The sequence below is a fragment of the Sitodiplosis mosellana genome, unplaced genomic scaffold (genome assembly GCF_009176505.1).
Source record: "Sitodiplosis mosellana isolate CC-2019 unplaced genomic scaffold, AAFC_SMos_1.0 Smas_scaffold_2, whole genome shotgun sequence".
Classification (NCBI taxonomy): domain Eukaryota; kingdom Metazoa; phylum Arthropoda; class Insecta; order Diptera; family Cecidomyiidae; genus Sitodiplosis; species Sitodiplosis mosellana.
This window is the reverse complement of record NW_022595245.1, coordinates 7,024,448-7,039,454: the sequence shown is the minus strand read 5'-3', so window position 1 is coordinate 7,039,454 and position 15,007 is coordinate 7,024,448. Positions and strand designations below refer to the sequence as shown.

The 15,007-nt window shown below is 36.5% G+C and overlaps 2 protein-coding genes and 1 long non-coding RNA gene across 4 annotated transcripts in view; all 3 read left to right on the top strand.

Moving 5' to 3' along the window:
* LOC129565198 (collagen alpha-1(IV) chain) overlaps nucleotides 1-12,157 on the top strand; it is a 19,418-nt gene extending 7,261 nt beyond the window's left edge. Inside the window, exons 20-53 of one of the 2 annotated variants that reach the window (XM_055439772.1) lie at nucleotides 416-512; nucleotides 709-794; nucleotides 931-1,020; nucleotides 1,111-1,200; nucleotides 1,376-1,474; nucleotides 1,590-1,715; nucleotides 1,824-1,868; nucleotides 1,977-2,090; nucleotides 2,188-2,304; nucleotides 2,405-2,458; nucleotides 3,005-3,121; nucleotides 3,204-3,335; nucleotides 3,538-3,645; nucleotides 3,885-3,956; nucleotides 4,218-4,260; nucleotides 4,865-4,893; nucleotides 6,383-6,499; nucleotides 6,589-6,669; nucleotides 6,741-6,857; nucleotides 7,106-7,150; nucleotides 7,451-7,573; nucleotides 7,787-7,930; nucleotides 8,079-8,222; nucleotides 8,348-8,539; nucleotides 8,678-8,782; nucleotides 8,886-8,984; nucleotides 9,222-9,293; nucleotides 9,388-9,486; nucleotides 9,645-9,761; nucleotides 10,004-10,120; nucleotides 10,201-10,281; nucleotides 10,397-10,468; nucleotides 10,543-11,066; nucleotides 11,160-12,157. In XM_055439772.1, coding sequence (XP_055295747.1) covers nucleotides 416-512; nucleotides 709-794; nucleotides 931-1,020; nucleotides 1,111-1,200; nucleotides 1,376-1,474; nucleotides 1,590-1,715; nucleotides 1,824-1,868; nucleotides 1,977-2,090; nucleotides 2,188-2,304; nucleotides 2,405-2,458; nucleotides 3,005-3,121; nucleotides 3,204-3,335; nucleotides 3,538-3,645; nucleotides 3,885-3,956; nucleotides 4,218-4,260; nucleotides 4,865-4,893; nucleotides 6,383-6,499; nucleotides 6,589-6,669; nucleotides 6,741-6,857; nucleotides 7,106-7,150; nucleotides 7,451-7,573; nucleotides 7,787-7,930; nucleotides 8,079-8,222; nucleotides 8,348-8,539; nucleotides 8,678-8,782; nucleotides 8,886-8,984; nucleotides 9,222-9,293; nucleotides 9,388-9,486; nucleotides 9,645-9,761; nucleotides 10,004-10,120; nucleotides 10,201-10,281; nucleotides 10,397-10,468; nucleotides 10,543-11,066; nucleotides 11,160-11,414 — 3,923 coding nt within the window. In that variant the 3' untranslated portion in view covers nucleotides 11,415-12,157. The remainder of the gene's footprint in view (nucleotides 1-415; nucleotides 513-708; nucleotides 795-930; nucleotides 1,021-1,110; nucleotides 1,201-1,375; nucleotides 1,475-1,589; nucleotides 1,716-1,823; nucleotides 1,869-1,976; nucleotides 2,091-2,187; nucleotides 2,305-2,404; nucleotides 2,459-3,004; nucleotides 3,122-3,203; nucleotides 3,336-3,537; nucleotides 3,646-3,884; nucleotides 3,957-4,217; nucleotides 4,261-4,864; nucleotides 4,894-6,382; nucleotides 6,500-6,588; nucleotides 6,670-6,740; nucleotides 6,858-7,105; nucleotides 7,151-7,450; nucleotides 7,574-7,786; nucleotides 7,931-8,078; nucleotides 8,223-8,347; nucleotides 8,540-8,677; nucleotides 8,783-8,885; nucleotides 8,985-9,221; nucleotides 9,294-9,387; nucleotides 9,487-9,644; nucleotides 9,762-10,003; nucleotides 10,121-10,200; nucleotides 10,282-10,396; nucleotides 10,469-10,542; nucleotides 11,067-11,159) is intronic. The other variant, XM_055439774.1, reaches the window with a different exon arrangement.
* A 308-nt stretch (nucleotides 12,158-12,465) lies between these two features.
* On the top strand, nucleotides 12,466-13,340 carry LOC129565197 (uncharacterized). The gene is made up of 3 exons (XM_055439771.1): nucleotides 12,466-12,633; nucleotides 12,712-13,065; nucleotides 13,132-13,340. Exons 1-3 carry the CDS (start codon nucleotides 12,562-12,564, stop codon nucleotides 13,264-13,266), a joined length of 561 nt encoding a protein of 186 aa, XP_055295746.1. The 5' UTR covers nucleotides 12,466-12,561; the 3' UTR covers nucleotides 13,267-13,340.
* A 421-nt stretch (nucleotides 13,341-13,761) lies between these two features.
* LOC129565196 (uncharacterized) lies at nucleotides 13,762-14,986 on the top strand. Its single transcript, XR_008687586.1, has 5 exons — nucleotides 13,762-13,869; nucleotides 13,931-14,001; nucleotides 14,110-14,161; nucleotides 14,223-14,253; nucleotides 14,420-14,986. It is a non-coding gene; the product is annotated as an uncharacterized LOC129565196 (long non-coding RNA).
* The last annotated feature ends 21 nt before the right edge of the window (nucleotides 14,987-15,007 follow it).

Here is a 15,007-nt window from a genome sequence, read left to right as displayed (position 1 = left end):
ATCCACCAAAACCCACTTCCAGAACTTGATGATTATTAAGATTGAATGTTGATAAATTATCAGGATTCGATCTTAATAACTTCAAAACGATATTATTAAGATTCATCCGATAACGTTATTATTTGAATATAGTTAATAACCTGATAAAAAGTTGATAGCGTTATTAAGATTTATCGGTATTATGATCGGATCTCAATAATCTCTCAAAATTATTAGGATGGTTATTAAGATACGAATATGGCACAGCTATAATTGATTGCATAAGAAAATTCATTGAATGCGACATTTAGTTAGTTAAAAAGAAGCTAAGCAAATGTCGTTGCTTATGAATATTCCTATGCATTCAACTAAAGTGTACCAATTCAACTAGTGTGCGAATGGAACATAAATTCAATTTTAAATTATTTGATAATAGGCACATCTGGAGCACCAGGCCCAGAAGGGCCACGTGGTGACACCGGAACACCAGGATTTGGATTGCCTGGTGAACGAGGAGAAGATGGCATTCCAGGGTAGGTGTTGTATTTACTCGAAATAAATATGTATAAAAAAAGAAAGTGAATTTCACCAACATATGGATTTTTATCACGATTTTGTCTGTGCTTTTTAAATAGAGCGAATTTGATCAACACCACATATAATAGATTTATTTTAACACTTAACACTGAAAGTATTCTGATGATGCGATTCACTTTGAAACATTTTTAGATACCCAGGCTTAAAAGGACAAAAGGGAGAAAGAGGTTTTAAAGGAAACACTGGAACTCCAGGAGACTCGAGAGACGGAAAACCAGGTAAATTACAGAGTACAATTGAACAACACGTTTGAAATAAGCAAACTTGAGCAAATTATTTCAAAATAAATTATGAATTGATACATTAACAGCTTGAGTTTGATCATTAATCGATGTACGAATTTGTTGACTTTAGGTTTGCCCGGTCGACCAGGTCCATTGGGAGAAAAGGGTGAATCTGGACGACCCGGAATTCCAGGTTTCAAAGGAGATATGGGAGAAAAAGGTAAGAAAATAGCAAAAAAGTTTTTCGTTCGCTCTGGTAAATACATGGGACAAAACCAAATATTACAATTATATTGCTGCTGTTGAATAGGTGATATTGGTGGACGTTGCTCGGATTGCAGACCAGGATTCAAAGGCGATAAAGGTGAACGTGGTTTTGATGGCATTCCAGGAGCTATGGGTGAGTTGATTTTACCGTTTTATAATAGAATGTATTGTCAATGGATCGTTGAAAGAAGCTCGCTTGCAAACTCACAGAGCTATAAATATTATATATCAAAACACACAAAGCGTTTATTTTCGCTTCTTCTAAATGTTTTACTAATTCTTTCTTTTCTTTTTATTTTCCCGTATAGGACCACCTGGAATTCCAGGCGAAAGAGGCTATGTGGGAGAAGTAGGAGCTGATGGTCTCCCAGGATTACCGGGAACAACTGGAGCGCCTGGTCTTGATGGTAAGAAAAAGTTATTTGATACATCAGGCAGAATATTTTTCATTTTGACTGAAACGCTGAGTGAAAGCTCCTAAGCCAAAGATCGATTAATATAAAAATGCGTACGTATGAATAGGTTTGCCTGGTAGACCAGGAGCTGAAGGACCACGTGGCGAGTCAGCAACCATTTCATGGAATTTAATCAAAACCGAGAAAGGAGATAAAGGTGAACGCGGTGAAATGGGACGTGTCGGACCAAAAGGTATGTGAATTGATAATATCATTGCAAAATGACATTCAATTTTTATGAATGATAACATTTTGCGTTGTTTGAGTGTTGGACTAATTTAATTTAAACTATTTTCATTAGGAAACGATGGTCCAAGAGGAACGCCCGGATACCCAGGTCTTGCAGGTAAATTCAATTGACATACCTATGAGATCATATGATGCCAGTAAATTGCTATTAACAATAACCTACAAAAGTATAACATTAAATCAACAATTCAAATGCTTTCTTAAGGTTTCCCTGGCCAGAAAGGTGATCAAGGTCGCACTGGTGCACCAGGCTTAGATGGAACACCTGGCCGTGCTGGTTTAGATGGAATTCCCGGAGAAAAAGGATTCAGCATAAAAGGTAAATTGAACGAATAAAGTAAAGAAGCGGATGAATTTGTGAAAGGATATGGATATGAGTCATGTGTATTGTCGTGATTTCCATTCTAATTGCTTAGGTGATAAGGGATTGGACGGACGACCAGGTGACCGCGGCGATAAAGGAGAGCCGGGTCGTGATGGAGAAAAAGGAGATCCGAGCAGCTGTCCAGAAAATATCATAGCTGGCGCCAGAGGTAAACTATAAGTTCGATACATCATCTTTCATACATTGCATTAAATGTACACAAGATAAAATAATCTCATTGCCGTTTGATTAAATTGTAAATTTTGCAGGACAAAAAGGCGCAAAGGGAGACAAAGGCGGGCTTGGAGATCGAGGAATTGAAGGTAATTTTTTAAATTAATCAACATTTTGAATGATATACGAATTCAACAAAGTGCGCTGTAAATGAAAAATATTCAGCAATGAATGCTCTAAGGGCATCTATACGGTACAGTTTGAAAGTATAAGTAAATGCTTTCGTCATGAGGTTTATTCAAATGTTGGAAATGGCATTTGTCAGATGAACGTCATTCATGATACAAGTATGGTTTACAAACGTTTCGACAAATACCGCAAACGGTGTTATAAAAACGTTATTTTTCTGTAGTGTTTTTTTTGAAGAAATAACGATAAAAAACGAAAAAAACGTTTTTTGGGCGTTTTATAACGGCTCTGTAAAAAAACGTTTTTTGGAAACACTGAAAAAATAACGCGTTTTTAAACTCTAGATACAAGTCAGTGATCTTCCGATAGGGACAATGCAAACTGAACTCTGAATGGTTTTGGATTTGCTGAATTTATTACCATTGCGCTTCACTGTGTTGTACGAATTGAACATTTCTACAAAATATCCAACTCATTATAAAATTATATCAACTGTCGAAATAAAGGTGAACGCGGTGAATATGGTGATGTGGGTGCTGATGGACCGAAGGGAGAACCAGGACCAGTTGGATTTCCAGGACCGGTTGGCCCGAGAGGGTTGCAAGGACAGCGAGGAGATAAAGGTAAAAAGAAGGAAAAACCGAATTATCTCCCAAATTTTGTTGGTACGAGCAATAAATAATTTTTGATTGATTGATTAAATAGGTAACGATGGACCGATCGGCTTCCCCGGAACACCAGGAAAAGATGGATCAAGAGGTATTCCCGGCCGACCAGGAGAAAAGGGAGGCAAAGGAGAACAAGGGCTTTCAATGGTTGGACCACCAGGTCCAAAAGGTATGTTCTTAGAATGAACAACTTAATCCATTGGAATGAATCATTTCTCAGAAACCGTTTCGAACCAAGTATGCAAGTTCATTTCTGAAATCTTGAGCTTTTTCGTTCGGTTTCCTGGGCGGATTGAAGTTAAAATACTGTAGATAGAGTTAAAATGATTTTTCAAATGTTGTGTTTTATTCTTTACTTTTAACATAAAAAGGTAACACTGGAATGCGCGGATTGAAGGGTGAGCGTGGAATTCTTGGTGAGAGAGGCTTGGACGGATTACCAGGCGAAGTTGGCTACCCAGGCCAAAAAGGAGATACAGGTAATATATTCACACTCTGATATTTGCTTAGAAGAGTTAAGTGGCTTCTTTGTATAAAGCATCTTTGAAATTTTGTTGAACAAATACCATATACTTACACGTTACATAGAGAATTTTAATTCAAGCATTGGTTCTATAAGAGTTACTGCTGATTGCAGTATAATCGCTCGTTAGGTTGAACTTTATTTTACTAGTTGGAGCTGTTTTCATTTACAAACGCCAAATTTATTTTATAACAGGCTTATCGGGTGCGCCAGGGCTTCCTGGATACACCGGACCAAAAGGTGATACTGGACCAAAAGGACCACAAGGTAAATCAAACGCATACGTAAAACAGTCAATGCAAACAATATCAATATAGTGAAAATTAAAATTTTGATCTTTGATGCAAATATCGTAAAGCTTTCAGAAATAAAAACTATTCTTATTTTAATATTGTTTATTTTATTTCATGAAGATTTCATTGTTTCCATTCGATCAAAATGAATAAAATTTCACTATTCAATTTTGATTGTTGATAAAATTGAATGAATGAATAAAAATTAAATTAATCAATAATTATTTATATAAAGGTATTTCCGGACCACCTGGCCGACCTGGTATGGATGGTATCAGGTAATGAACATAATTGCCAGTGAAAAATGAACAAAACTTACTCGGATTTCGATAGCTTGAAGTTCGAAAGTCCTTTTAAATGTTATGAAAACAATCACGATAGTTTGAAGTCATTGTTGATTAGAATGAAAGAACAACTTATGAGCTCGTTATCTATAAATGAGAGGGGAAAAAACCATCGGATGGCAGCAAGACCGAAAACAACTTAAATGACAACTGTAGCGACGCGAGCGCCCTCAATTTCAATAGGCAAATCAATGTAATTTCGGAATTTTTTCCGAACTAAACAGCGCAACAATTTGAATTTTCTTCATGCTGCCACCCTATGGAAAAAACTTAGAGCAAAAAAGAGACAAATAAAGTTGCGAGCAAAAGTGACACAACTCAGCATTGAGCGGAAAAAACGTTTTCTGCATTTTATTTGTCTCTTTTTTGCTCTAAATTTTATTCCGTCTCAATTATAGATAAAGAGCTCATCATAAGTTGTTCTTTTATTCTATGGGTGTCAATTGGTCCCAAATTACAATTTCGATAAAATTATCGAAAATCAGTTGAATCATTAAAATCATCAACACTAACATCTTTGAACGTTATGCAATTGCAGAGGACAACCTGGATTGAAAGGAGAACCAGGTATGAAATTTTAAATTTAGCAGTGACCACATTTAAATGTAGTACATCAAGCTGTTAGCTGTCATATTTTGTAAGGGAGATGGTCTAGTTATGAGACGGGTTTTGTTTTAGATTTAAAAAAAATTCTGTGGCTTTCAAAAATGGAAAGTTAGAGTTCTATCATGTAGCTTATGTCCAGACGCAACTTTTTTCCGATGAAAGTTTATTGATTCCAGTTACTCGAAAAAAAATTTGACCAATTTTGTGAGGACTATTTTTTTGGCCCCAAAAAAATTTTGGTCCAGTTATGAGACACCCAGAAAAATTGAATACAAGTAAATAAATATGAAGGAAACTCATCATAAAATGTTCAAATATTATTCTTTATTTATTATAAAGGCCTTCAATGGCTTAAATATAGAAAATTGGGCCTTTAATGGCCTTACATGCTTCAAAACGGACATGGTTTCCGGAGAAGTCAATTCAGCACTTCCCATCGGTTTTCGTCCACGATTCGACTTTGGTTTTGGAGTTTTGCCTTGTAGAGGGCCAACCGCATCCAAAACCGACGAAGTGTTGCTTGCAAGAGACATTAGTGACACCGAGCTGGATAGTTCAGAGGGCTCAGATGTTAACACCTCTTCTTCACGACCAACAGGATCAATGGCATCGTTGAAAACAATACGTCGCTGGTCGTCTTCGGTGATATCAGCATCAATAGCCACTTCTATGTCATTTTGTTCAACGGCTTGGACAAAGTTAGCGTCAGTAAAGATGTCCGGATTATATGGAGCAATGCCCGTTGCAATGAAGCTTTTTTGGAGGAGACATGGCTGAAAATCCGAGAATATTAGTTAAAATACAATTGTAATTGCATATAAATGCGTTTTGACAACAAAAATGACGAAATATGACGTTTCTATATGCTTTCAGTGCAAAATCTAGAGTGTCTCATAACTGGGCAACACGGTGTCTTATAACCGGATCGAGACGCCATTTTGAACATTACTCACAAAAAAATTTCCACAACACATAATCGAACAATCCGAACTAGAATCACAAAATATAATCAAAATACAACATTTTAATGCATTACACTCACCTTTTTAACTTGATTTTCACAAAAAATTGGCACTATGAAAAATATTCCAAATCATTTTTTCACACGATTTTCAACACGATGTTTGGTGCGTATACAAGCAATGCGTCTATTCACTTCGGTGTTCGCCTAAAAACTGGCGGACATCAAATAAAGAACATTGACAGTTCTCATACCAACATTTCCATAGCGCATGACAGAAATAATTGACTGTCTCATAACTGGCGCTGTCTCATAACTAGACCATCTCCCTTATAACATCTCATATTTCTATGAAATTTATGTTTGAGCCGCACAATGGCATTCGAACGAGTTCTAACCGAAAATGGTCGGAAATTAAATGAAATAGCTTTAAGGTGATTTTGCAAAGAATTCGGATGCAATAAAAATAACATTAATTTGAAATCGTAGGTGACACCGGAATGATTGGAATGCCAGGTATTAAGGGAGACCGCGGTTATCCAGGTGCTGAATGTGCTAAAGGAATTCAAGGACCAAAAGGTGTTCCTGGCTTGAGAGGCGAACCAGGTAAATATCGGATGAAAATTATTTTCTTTTTTTAATTGACTCCCATTTTGAGGTACTTTGAATTAATTTTTTTCAAATTTTTTGTGCAGGTATCCAAGGTTTCCAAGGAGCAAAGGGACAAAAAGGTGAAATCGGATTGATCGGTTTGGATGGGCCACAGGGACTCACAGGTTGGATTCAATATTGTGGATATATATTTGTTCTATGTTTTACAATGTATATTTTCAAAATTGATTTATAGGACCTCCTGGCTTAATTGGTCCAGTTGGATTGAAGGGAAATACCGGACCGGTTGGTTTGCCTGGACTCGACGGCGTGCCAGGAAGAGATGGAGAAAAGGGTGATCACGGCTTCCCAGGTTTGTGTTTTTCTTCATTTTAATTGGAATAACTTGTTCTTCAAACAATGCAATTGTTTGAAATATATTCATATTCCATTGTAATAATATACGTTGAGAGAAATCTTCAGCGATGAACATTCAAAATTGAAGAGCACTTGAATTTGGTTGTTCAGAATGAATTTGTTTCATTTTTTTTCTGAGCTGTTTAAATTATTAAAACAATATACTCATTTCTTCTTCATTCTCTTTTTTGTTCTTCGTGTCAGGTCCAATCGGTCCAAAAGGAGAACCGGGAAGTGTTTCCGAAAAAGGTATAATTAAACATTTTTAATGAAATTTTTATTTATAAATATTGATGTGGCATAAAAGTACGAATGTTCTTTCTACTTCAATTCAAGAAAGAATTACGAGTAACTGAAGAGGAATAACACAAAATTCTCTTCATCAAAAGTGTTAAATAAAACTTGATAAATACACTAACTTTGATGAAGACAGGTTTTCGTTATATCTTCCCAATTACCCGTAAAAGGAGAAACAATGTTTTTTCTGCGTTTTATCAATAAATTTCACATACAAAATATTGACTAATAATTTCTCATGTTTGAACAAAGGTCAAAAGGGAGATCCAGGCGTGCCAGGATTGAGAGGAGAAGATGGACTTGATGGATTGCCAGGTTTACAAGGTGAAAAGGGTAACGCTGGCATTCCAGGATACGGCAGACAAGGACCAGCCGGTAAGCTATTCAATCTTTTTCCAATCTAAATAAAAGGCAGATATTGCAATTTTTTGTGTACTTAATATTAAATGATTGCTTCATACCTAATATATATAAAATATATCGCATTTGATGTTTTCAACACACCAAATTGCAAACTTTTCAAATGGTTTATTTTCGATTTGCACAAAATGCTTTGTTAATAATAAAATATGATATTTCAATTGAAAGGTCAAAAGGGAGAATCTGGCATTGATGGTAGAGATGGAGCTCCAGGCCCACAAGGAGTAAAGGGTGATCGTGGTCAAATCGGTTTCCCTGGATTGAAAGGAGACAAAGGTGGTCTTGGCAGACCAGGCACACCAGGACAACCAGGTTATAAACAACGCTAAATATCTGATCGATCACATATGTCAGAAAAAAAATTCACATTTTTATTGAACTTTGACTTGATTTTATGATGATGATGATGATGATCACAATATAAAGTGCATATGAATAAAATTCTAACGCAATTCTGTAGGTATGGATGGTTTACAAGGCGAAACAGGCCCACAAGGTCCACGCGGCTACGATGGATTGATTGGACAGAAAGGTGAGCGTGGATTCAATGGATTCGACGGTCAAAAGGGTGACAAGGGAGATACCGGAAGATCTGGTCCAAGAGGTAAATCAAAATGTTATATTTTTCAATTGAACCAAGAAATTACATTACAATTTGAAATTTTGCCAAAGTTTTAATTTAAAAAAATGGAATAAGATATTAATCGATTCAACTTTTGAAATGTTCAGGTTTGGTTGGTTTGAAGGGTGATATCGGTTTGCCTGGAGAGCCAGGTGGCGTTGGACAGCTCGTTGAAATCAAAGGAGCTAGAGGACAGAAAGGAGATGCTGGTTTAACTGGTTTGACCGGACTTCAAGGTGAAAAGGGTGATCGAGGTACACCTGGATTCGATGGATTGAAAGGAGAAAGAGGCCCATCAGGTACATTTGAATTGACATAAAGTAAAGTTGTCGAATTTGCATTCGAATTAAACATAATGACAGTTTGATTGAATTCTATGCTTGTAAGGTGTAAAAGAATGGAAAAATAATAATTTTTCTTTCGAATTTTTTGAATAGGTCCACAAGGCTTGCGTGGTTTGGATGGATTCCCCGGTCAAAAGGGAGATCGTGGTTTCCCAGGAGAGACCGGTGAAATTGGTCCAGTTGTCAAAGGAGAAAAAGGTAATGATGATTTGTTTCTTTGCAAATACAAGCATATGCATTGAGTAGACCAGTGTTCATATTCTTCTTCCGTCTATTTGTTAATACGAATTTTAATCCGTAGGTTTGCCTGGATTACATGGAAAGCATGGTCGTGAAGGTCCAATCGGTTTATCTGGACCAAAGGGTGACAAAGGTTTAAGTGGATTGCCAGGACCTCCAGGTAAATTGCAACAACCAACTTCGTAAAAAATGACTGAACTCTTTCACTCATTATTCAAACTGTTCAAATGTATCTCTCCCATACTTACTTTCACATTACCCAAATCCATGGAAGAGATTGTGCTGTACAGTTGAATCGCTTGAGTTGTTCGTCGCGAAATTTTTCAAAATGAATTTGAGATCATTCAAAAGCTAGACGAATATCGTACTTTTTTCTGACAATTTCCCATTTGCATAGGTATCAGAGGTATTCCAGGCCCAATTGGTCTCAGAGGCGATAAAGGTGATCGTGGATTATCAGGCGCTCCAGGTAATTTATAATAATCGTTTTCCAAACAACGCATTCATTAGAAAAAATGCTCAAGTCTTTTTCATAACTAAAAAAAAATGTGTTTGTTTCAAAGGCATGAATGGATTCGATGGCCGACCAGGCGCACCAGGCGTAGTTGGAGAACGCGGATTCACAGGGGAGAAGGGAGATGTTGGTCCTCCAGGACTTCCAGGTAAATTTATGCATCGAGTTGAAGCAATCCAATTTAGTTTGCTTTTGTAACAAATTTCTTCTTGTCTAAATGATTGGTGAAAATGTTTGATTGGAATACAGCACATGAAATAGTTCATTTATAAACGCATTCAATTCGATCTATTCGGAAAACTTCAGGTCCAGCTGGAGAGAAGGGTGACCGTGGTTTGCCAGGATTGCCAGGCATTAACGGAAGAGAAGGATCAAAGGGAGATATCGGTCTACCAGGGCCAGAGGGTCAACCCGGCCCACCAGGTTAGTTTCTTAATCAATAGCAAATTAATGATACAATGCAATGCAAAAAAAGGTTTGATTTGAAGAATTTGTCAAACGTGCGAAAGTAAATTTTTTTTATAAAATCAAATGGAATTAATCAATCAAAATCAATGTCTATTAATGTTTGTGAAAAAGTAAAATGTTCACATTTTTCAACACAACACCTTCTTCAAATCGTGCTTTGAAATGAAATTATTCTCAAACTGAATGTTAATTTATAGGCTATCCGGGAGAAAAGGGATTGTCAGGACCACGTGGAAGAGACGGACGTGATGGCTTTATCGGTTTGAAGGGTGACAAAGGTGAACCAGGGTTAATTTCGCCACCAGGCCCACCAGGTAATGCTTTCGAATACATTCGAAATGATGTAACTGTTCCACAAACAAATCTTAACCAATTCTTCTTCCACTCGCAATAGGTACTCCCGGAATTCCAGGAAGTAACGGACCAAAGGGTGATCGCGGATTGCCTGGATTGAAGGGTGACGAAGGATTACAAGGTATGATTTATTTGAATATGAAAACGAAATGTTTTATTTAAAGTGATTCGTTGGTGTAGTTATTATGAATTCAAGAATATTGAAATTATTCTATGTTTTTCTCGCATTTCATTAGGAATTCGTGGTGAAACCGGTTTACAAGGATTTCCAGGTCCACGCGGTCCACCAGGACCACCAGGCTATAGAGGTATGTGTTATCGATTAACTTGATGATTTGAATATAGTTAAGAAATTATTTATTTTCCAATCGATGGATTTTAGGTGAATTTGGATTGGTTGGTGCACCAGGTCTTGATGGACGCCCTGGATCAATTGGTCCAAAAGGTGATTCCGGTCGTGACTGCTCACATGCACCAGACTACTACAGCGGTATTTTGTTGGTAAAACACAGTCAAAGCATTGAAATTCCACGCTGTGATGATGGTCAGACACAATTGTGGGACGGTTATTCGTTGTTGTACGTTGACGGCAACGATTATCCACATAATCAAGATTTAGGATCTCCAGGCTCATGCGTCCGACGATTCTCAACACTGCCAGCATTGTCATGCGGTGTTAACAACGTTTGTAACTATGCATCGCGAAACGATCGAACATTCTGGCTGTCAACAACCGCACCAATTCCAATGATGCCGGTGGCCGATCGTGAAATGGAGAAATACATTTCACGTTGTGTTGTTTGCGAAATTCCACAAAACGTTATCACATTGCACAGTCAAACGATTCAAGTGCCAGACTGTCCATACGGTTGGGAAGGACTCTGGCAAGGCTACAGTTTCCTTATGGTATGCCCAATGCAATCTTATTTGAATTCATTTCGAATTTGGCTTTAATTGAAATTGTTCCCTCTTTTTTCTCTCTCTCAATCTCGTGTTTAGCACACTGGCGTTGCAAACGGAGGCGGTGGTCAAGCATTGTCGGGAACTGGATCTTGTTTGCAAGATTTCCGCACCAATCCATTCATCGAATGTAACGGTGGAAAGGGTCACTGCCACTTCTACGAGACTATGACCAGTTTCTGGTTGGTTACATTAGACGCAACCGAACAGTTCACAAAACCTTTGCAACAAACCATCAAAGCAGGCAGCTTCTATTCACGATTGTCCAGATGTCAAGTCTGTATAAAGAAATAGAAATGACGCTGCATCGTCTGCTCGAAACAGAAAAATAATTTAGAAAAAAAAGAAATTGAAACGAAATGCGTTGTTGTTTTACGATTGAAACAATCTACCTTACACAATGAGCCAAAAATTAACAGTTTTCTATAAAATAGATGTCGTAATTCCATAATTCTTCCGTCAACGAAAAAAAAATGAAAATCAAAAAGAAAATGTTTGTCAATGTGAAATTTATTTGTTTAGAATAACTAGCATAGCAATAACAATACGAATGAGATGAGTCGAAAAAAAAAATTCAATGCCACAAACCACTCTAGAGATGAAAACAAACAAAGAACGAACACACACAAAAACACCGATTTAACTTTGCTGGCAATATCCATTATTATGAAATTCCACTAACACCCATACTTTTACTATATATATTCAGTTGAAAACAGTGAAAGAATTAACGTTATGTGATAGTTCTATCTGTAAAATAAAAGAGAAAAAAAAGGATAAATATATGTAATATATTTCCATTAGATAAACCAATACCGTTTTTTTCCCTTCGAAAGCACAAACAACAATTTTTGTATTTTGTTAGTACAAAAGAAAAACAAGAAAATAATAAGAATTTTAAATGCAAATCTTTTTTTTAGTTACAAATCAAATGAAACTGCCAAATATCTTCTTAATGTATAGACTTAAGAGATGAAATCGATAAAAAAAAAATTTGTACAAATACAATACATTGAAGAAAAAAGATAATAATAATATGCAACAACTGTTTTATTTTGCCCAATGAATCTCGTACACACATCGCTCGGATGTTTCTTTCTTTTGGTTCGAATTCGTTGGTCGTTCGTTGTTCTTCTTCTGTAGCCGGTTTGGCACACACAGACGCAGTTCTTGTTCTTTTAAAGAGACGATACTCGCGCACGCACACTGACCTTGTCGCACTGCAAGAGAACCGGTTTTATCGAATGGTTTTTGTCTGCTATTATTTTGCTATTCTGTGTGAATCGTTTCATTGGACTTTATTCGTTTTTTTTCGGTGTACGAATACGAAAAGCACTTCTTTTCCAGTCAACAAAATTCAAGGCAAAGCATTCGCCACGACACATACCATTGAGCTCGATTTAGTGTGGCATCGATCGTCTTCTTGTGAACATCTTTAAAAATGATTTCAGTTGTTATTTTGTTAATTTCATTGGTTTTGAGTGTGCAGTGTGAAGAAGTTACTACTACTTCGGTAGGTATCTTTCTCATTTGCTAATTTCATATTCAAAGGTGACAAATTTAGGCTTTCATTTATTTTTATTTCAATTAGACACCCGCACCGCCAGTGACTGGAAATTTGGGTGGAACAAAATCGGACCGAATTGCATTGTTCGAAGAATACTTGAACGCTGGCAAACCAGAACAAACAACCGCTTATCGCGATGACAATCCAATTCTCAAAGAGGTGCTAAAAGAGTTCAATAAAACCATGCAAACACAAGTCAATGGATATGCCGTGCATAAAGCGATGTTAATTTCTGATCAAAAGGATTGCGATAGCAAAGCAGTAGACAGAGCCAATTCGATTATGCAAAAAGCGTTCGATGACACCGTTGAATGCTTGATCCTGTTTCGCCACAGAATTCGATCGGAAATCAAAGCTGAGATCACCAACATTAGAGAGGTGAATTCAATGGACTATAACATGTGATTGAATAAGTGCCTAAAAAAATAGTAACTTCTTTTACAGGTTCCACAAGATCAACGCGCATCACTGATTCTACCAGTCGATGAATGCTTCGAAAAAATGAAGACCAACACATTCAAACAGTTTGGAGATAATACCGCCAATCATCTTATATGTTCGAAAAAAATTAAAATTTAAGATTGTACAACACTTTTTTGTAACTTTTGATTGGAATTGAAATAAAATTGCCGTCATGAGCACTTTGAACTAAAGTGGGTGTTTTAATATAGAATCTTGTGAATTGAAAAATCGACAGTAAATATTGATTGGCACAGCAATGGCTTGACATTGATATTACTCGCACAAGTGATAAGTAACATCCATATTATAATTCAATTTTCTGAGAACGATAACTGTTCTGTAAACATTTTTCAGTCCGGCAATACTGTTAATGAGAGAATATTTCATAAATTCATTGCTAGCGATTATTTTGTTTTCAGCTAGACCAATGTTTCATTAAAGAAAGTTCGTTATCTACGTATTCAGGGAAAAAAATTGAATTGATGACTAAAGTACAGTAGATTTGTTTTCCCTAGAGTCCAAAATTATTTTTTTTTCGTGACATCACATTTGATTATACACTCAAGAAAGAAAAACAGACGTTTGTAAGCAAGTAAGTTGCTGAGCATTTGAAGAGAACAGTCATTGTGTCTCAAGAGAACGGTTTGGTTTGGCTTGGCTTGGCTTTGGAAATTGAATTAAAATTGGGCTTTCAGAAAATTGTTTGTGTTCTAATTTTGGGTATGGAATATTATGTTAAATACACCTTCATTCGAATTATAAATATTCACAAACATTTCAGGCGATTTTTTCGAAGATCGATTGCTGTTTATGTTCAATCATTTTTGCAAAAATGAATATGTTGGTGATGAGGTAAGTCGAAAAATTGTACGTTCGTTGGTGTTCCTCTTTCAATGGAGCCAATGAAAAAACTTATTTTTGGTTATTCATTTATTACATAAAAGAAATCATTTATTCCAGATTTGCTGCGACTATTCTGCTGAGTTCAATTGTTACTATAAAAACATACACGGTAATAGTTTGGAAAAAAAACTCAAATCATTAATTAAATTCGTTTAAATTTTAATTTTCAGTGTCAATTAGTGGGACCACCGGGAGAAAAAGGTTATTGTTTACAGTACCTTTACTTGTAAAAATGCAATGGTTAATTGCTTTGTATTCAAAATTATCATTTTTTTTTTTGAACATTTGAAGAAATCAATCTTCGATCTCATGATTTTGATTAGTCTATAGTAATTTTTATCGATTACTATCAAATATTCCACTATAGGCGATCCAGGGTTTGTTGGGCTCCCAGGAATGAGGGGACTGAGGGCCTGTCAAAACAGTAATCTAGTACATCAATCGATGACAGCAGTGGATTGCAGTGAATAGCATTGAATGCAGTACTAGATTACTGCTTTCCCCCTTGCCTTTCACAGCTAGAAAACCGTTCTGAAAATATATTGGTAGCTTCATGACGATGAAGCAAGACTTTCAGCCAGTTTTGAGCGATATCTCGTGGAGGCAAATTGAGTTATTATCAAAAATGTCACCAATCATGGAAAAAACTCGAAAAGTGATGACCAAAAAAAGACAAAAAATGTTAGTAGCAAGGGAGTTGACCTGTTCAGTCCAAGTCTTCAGAAAATCAACATATTGAGAATCCTTACTCCCAAATCAAAGAAAATGTGATTTTCTACCGATCTAGACACTTGCATTACCTCCTATCACCCATATGGTCGACCTACCACTATAAACGTCAGCGATCAACATCAACAGAGACACTATAGCACATAGCATTAAACGCACTATTGCTTCACTCTTTGTAAACACTTTGACATCACTTATGCTTTGGCGCGCGTCGTACGTTTTTCAA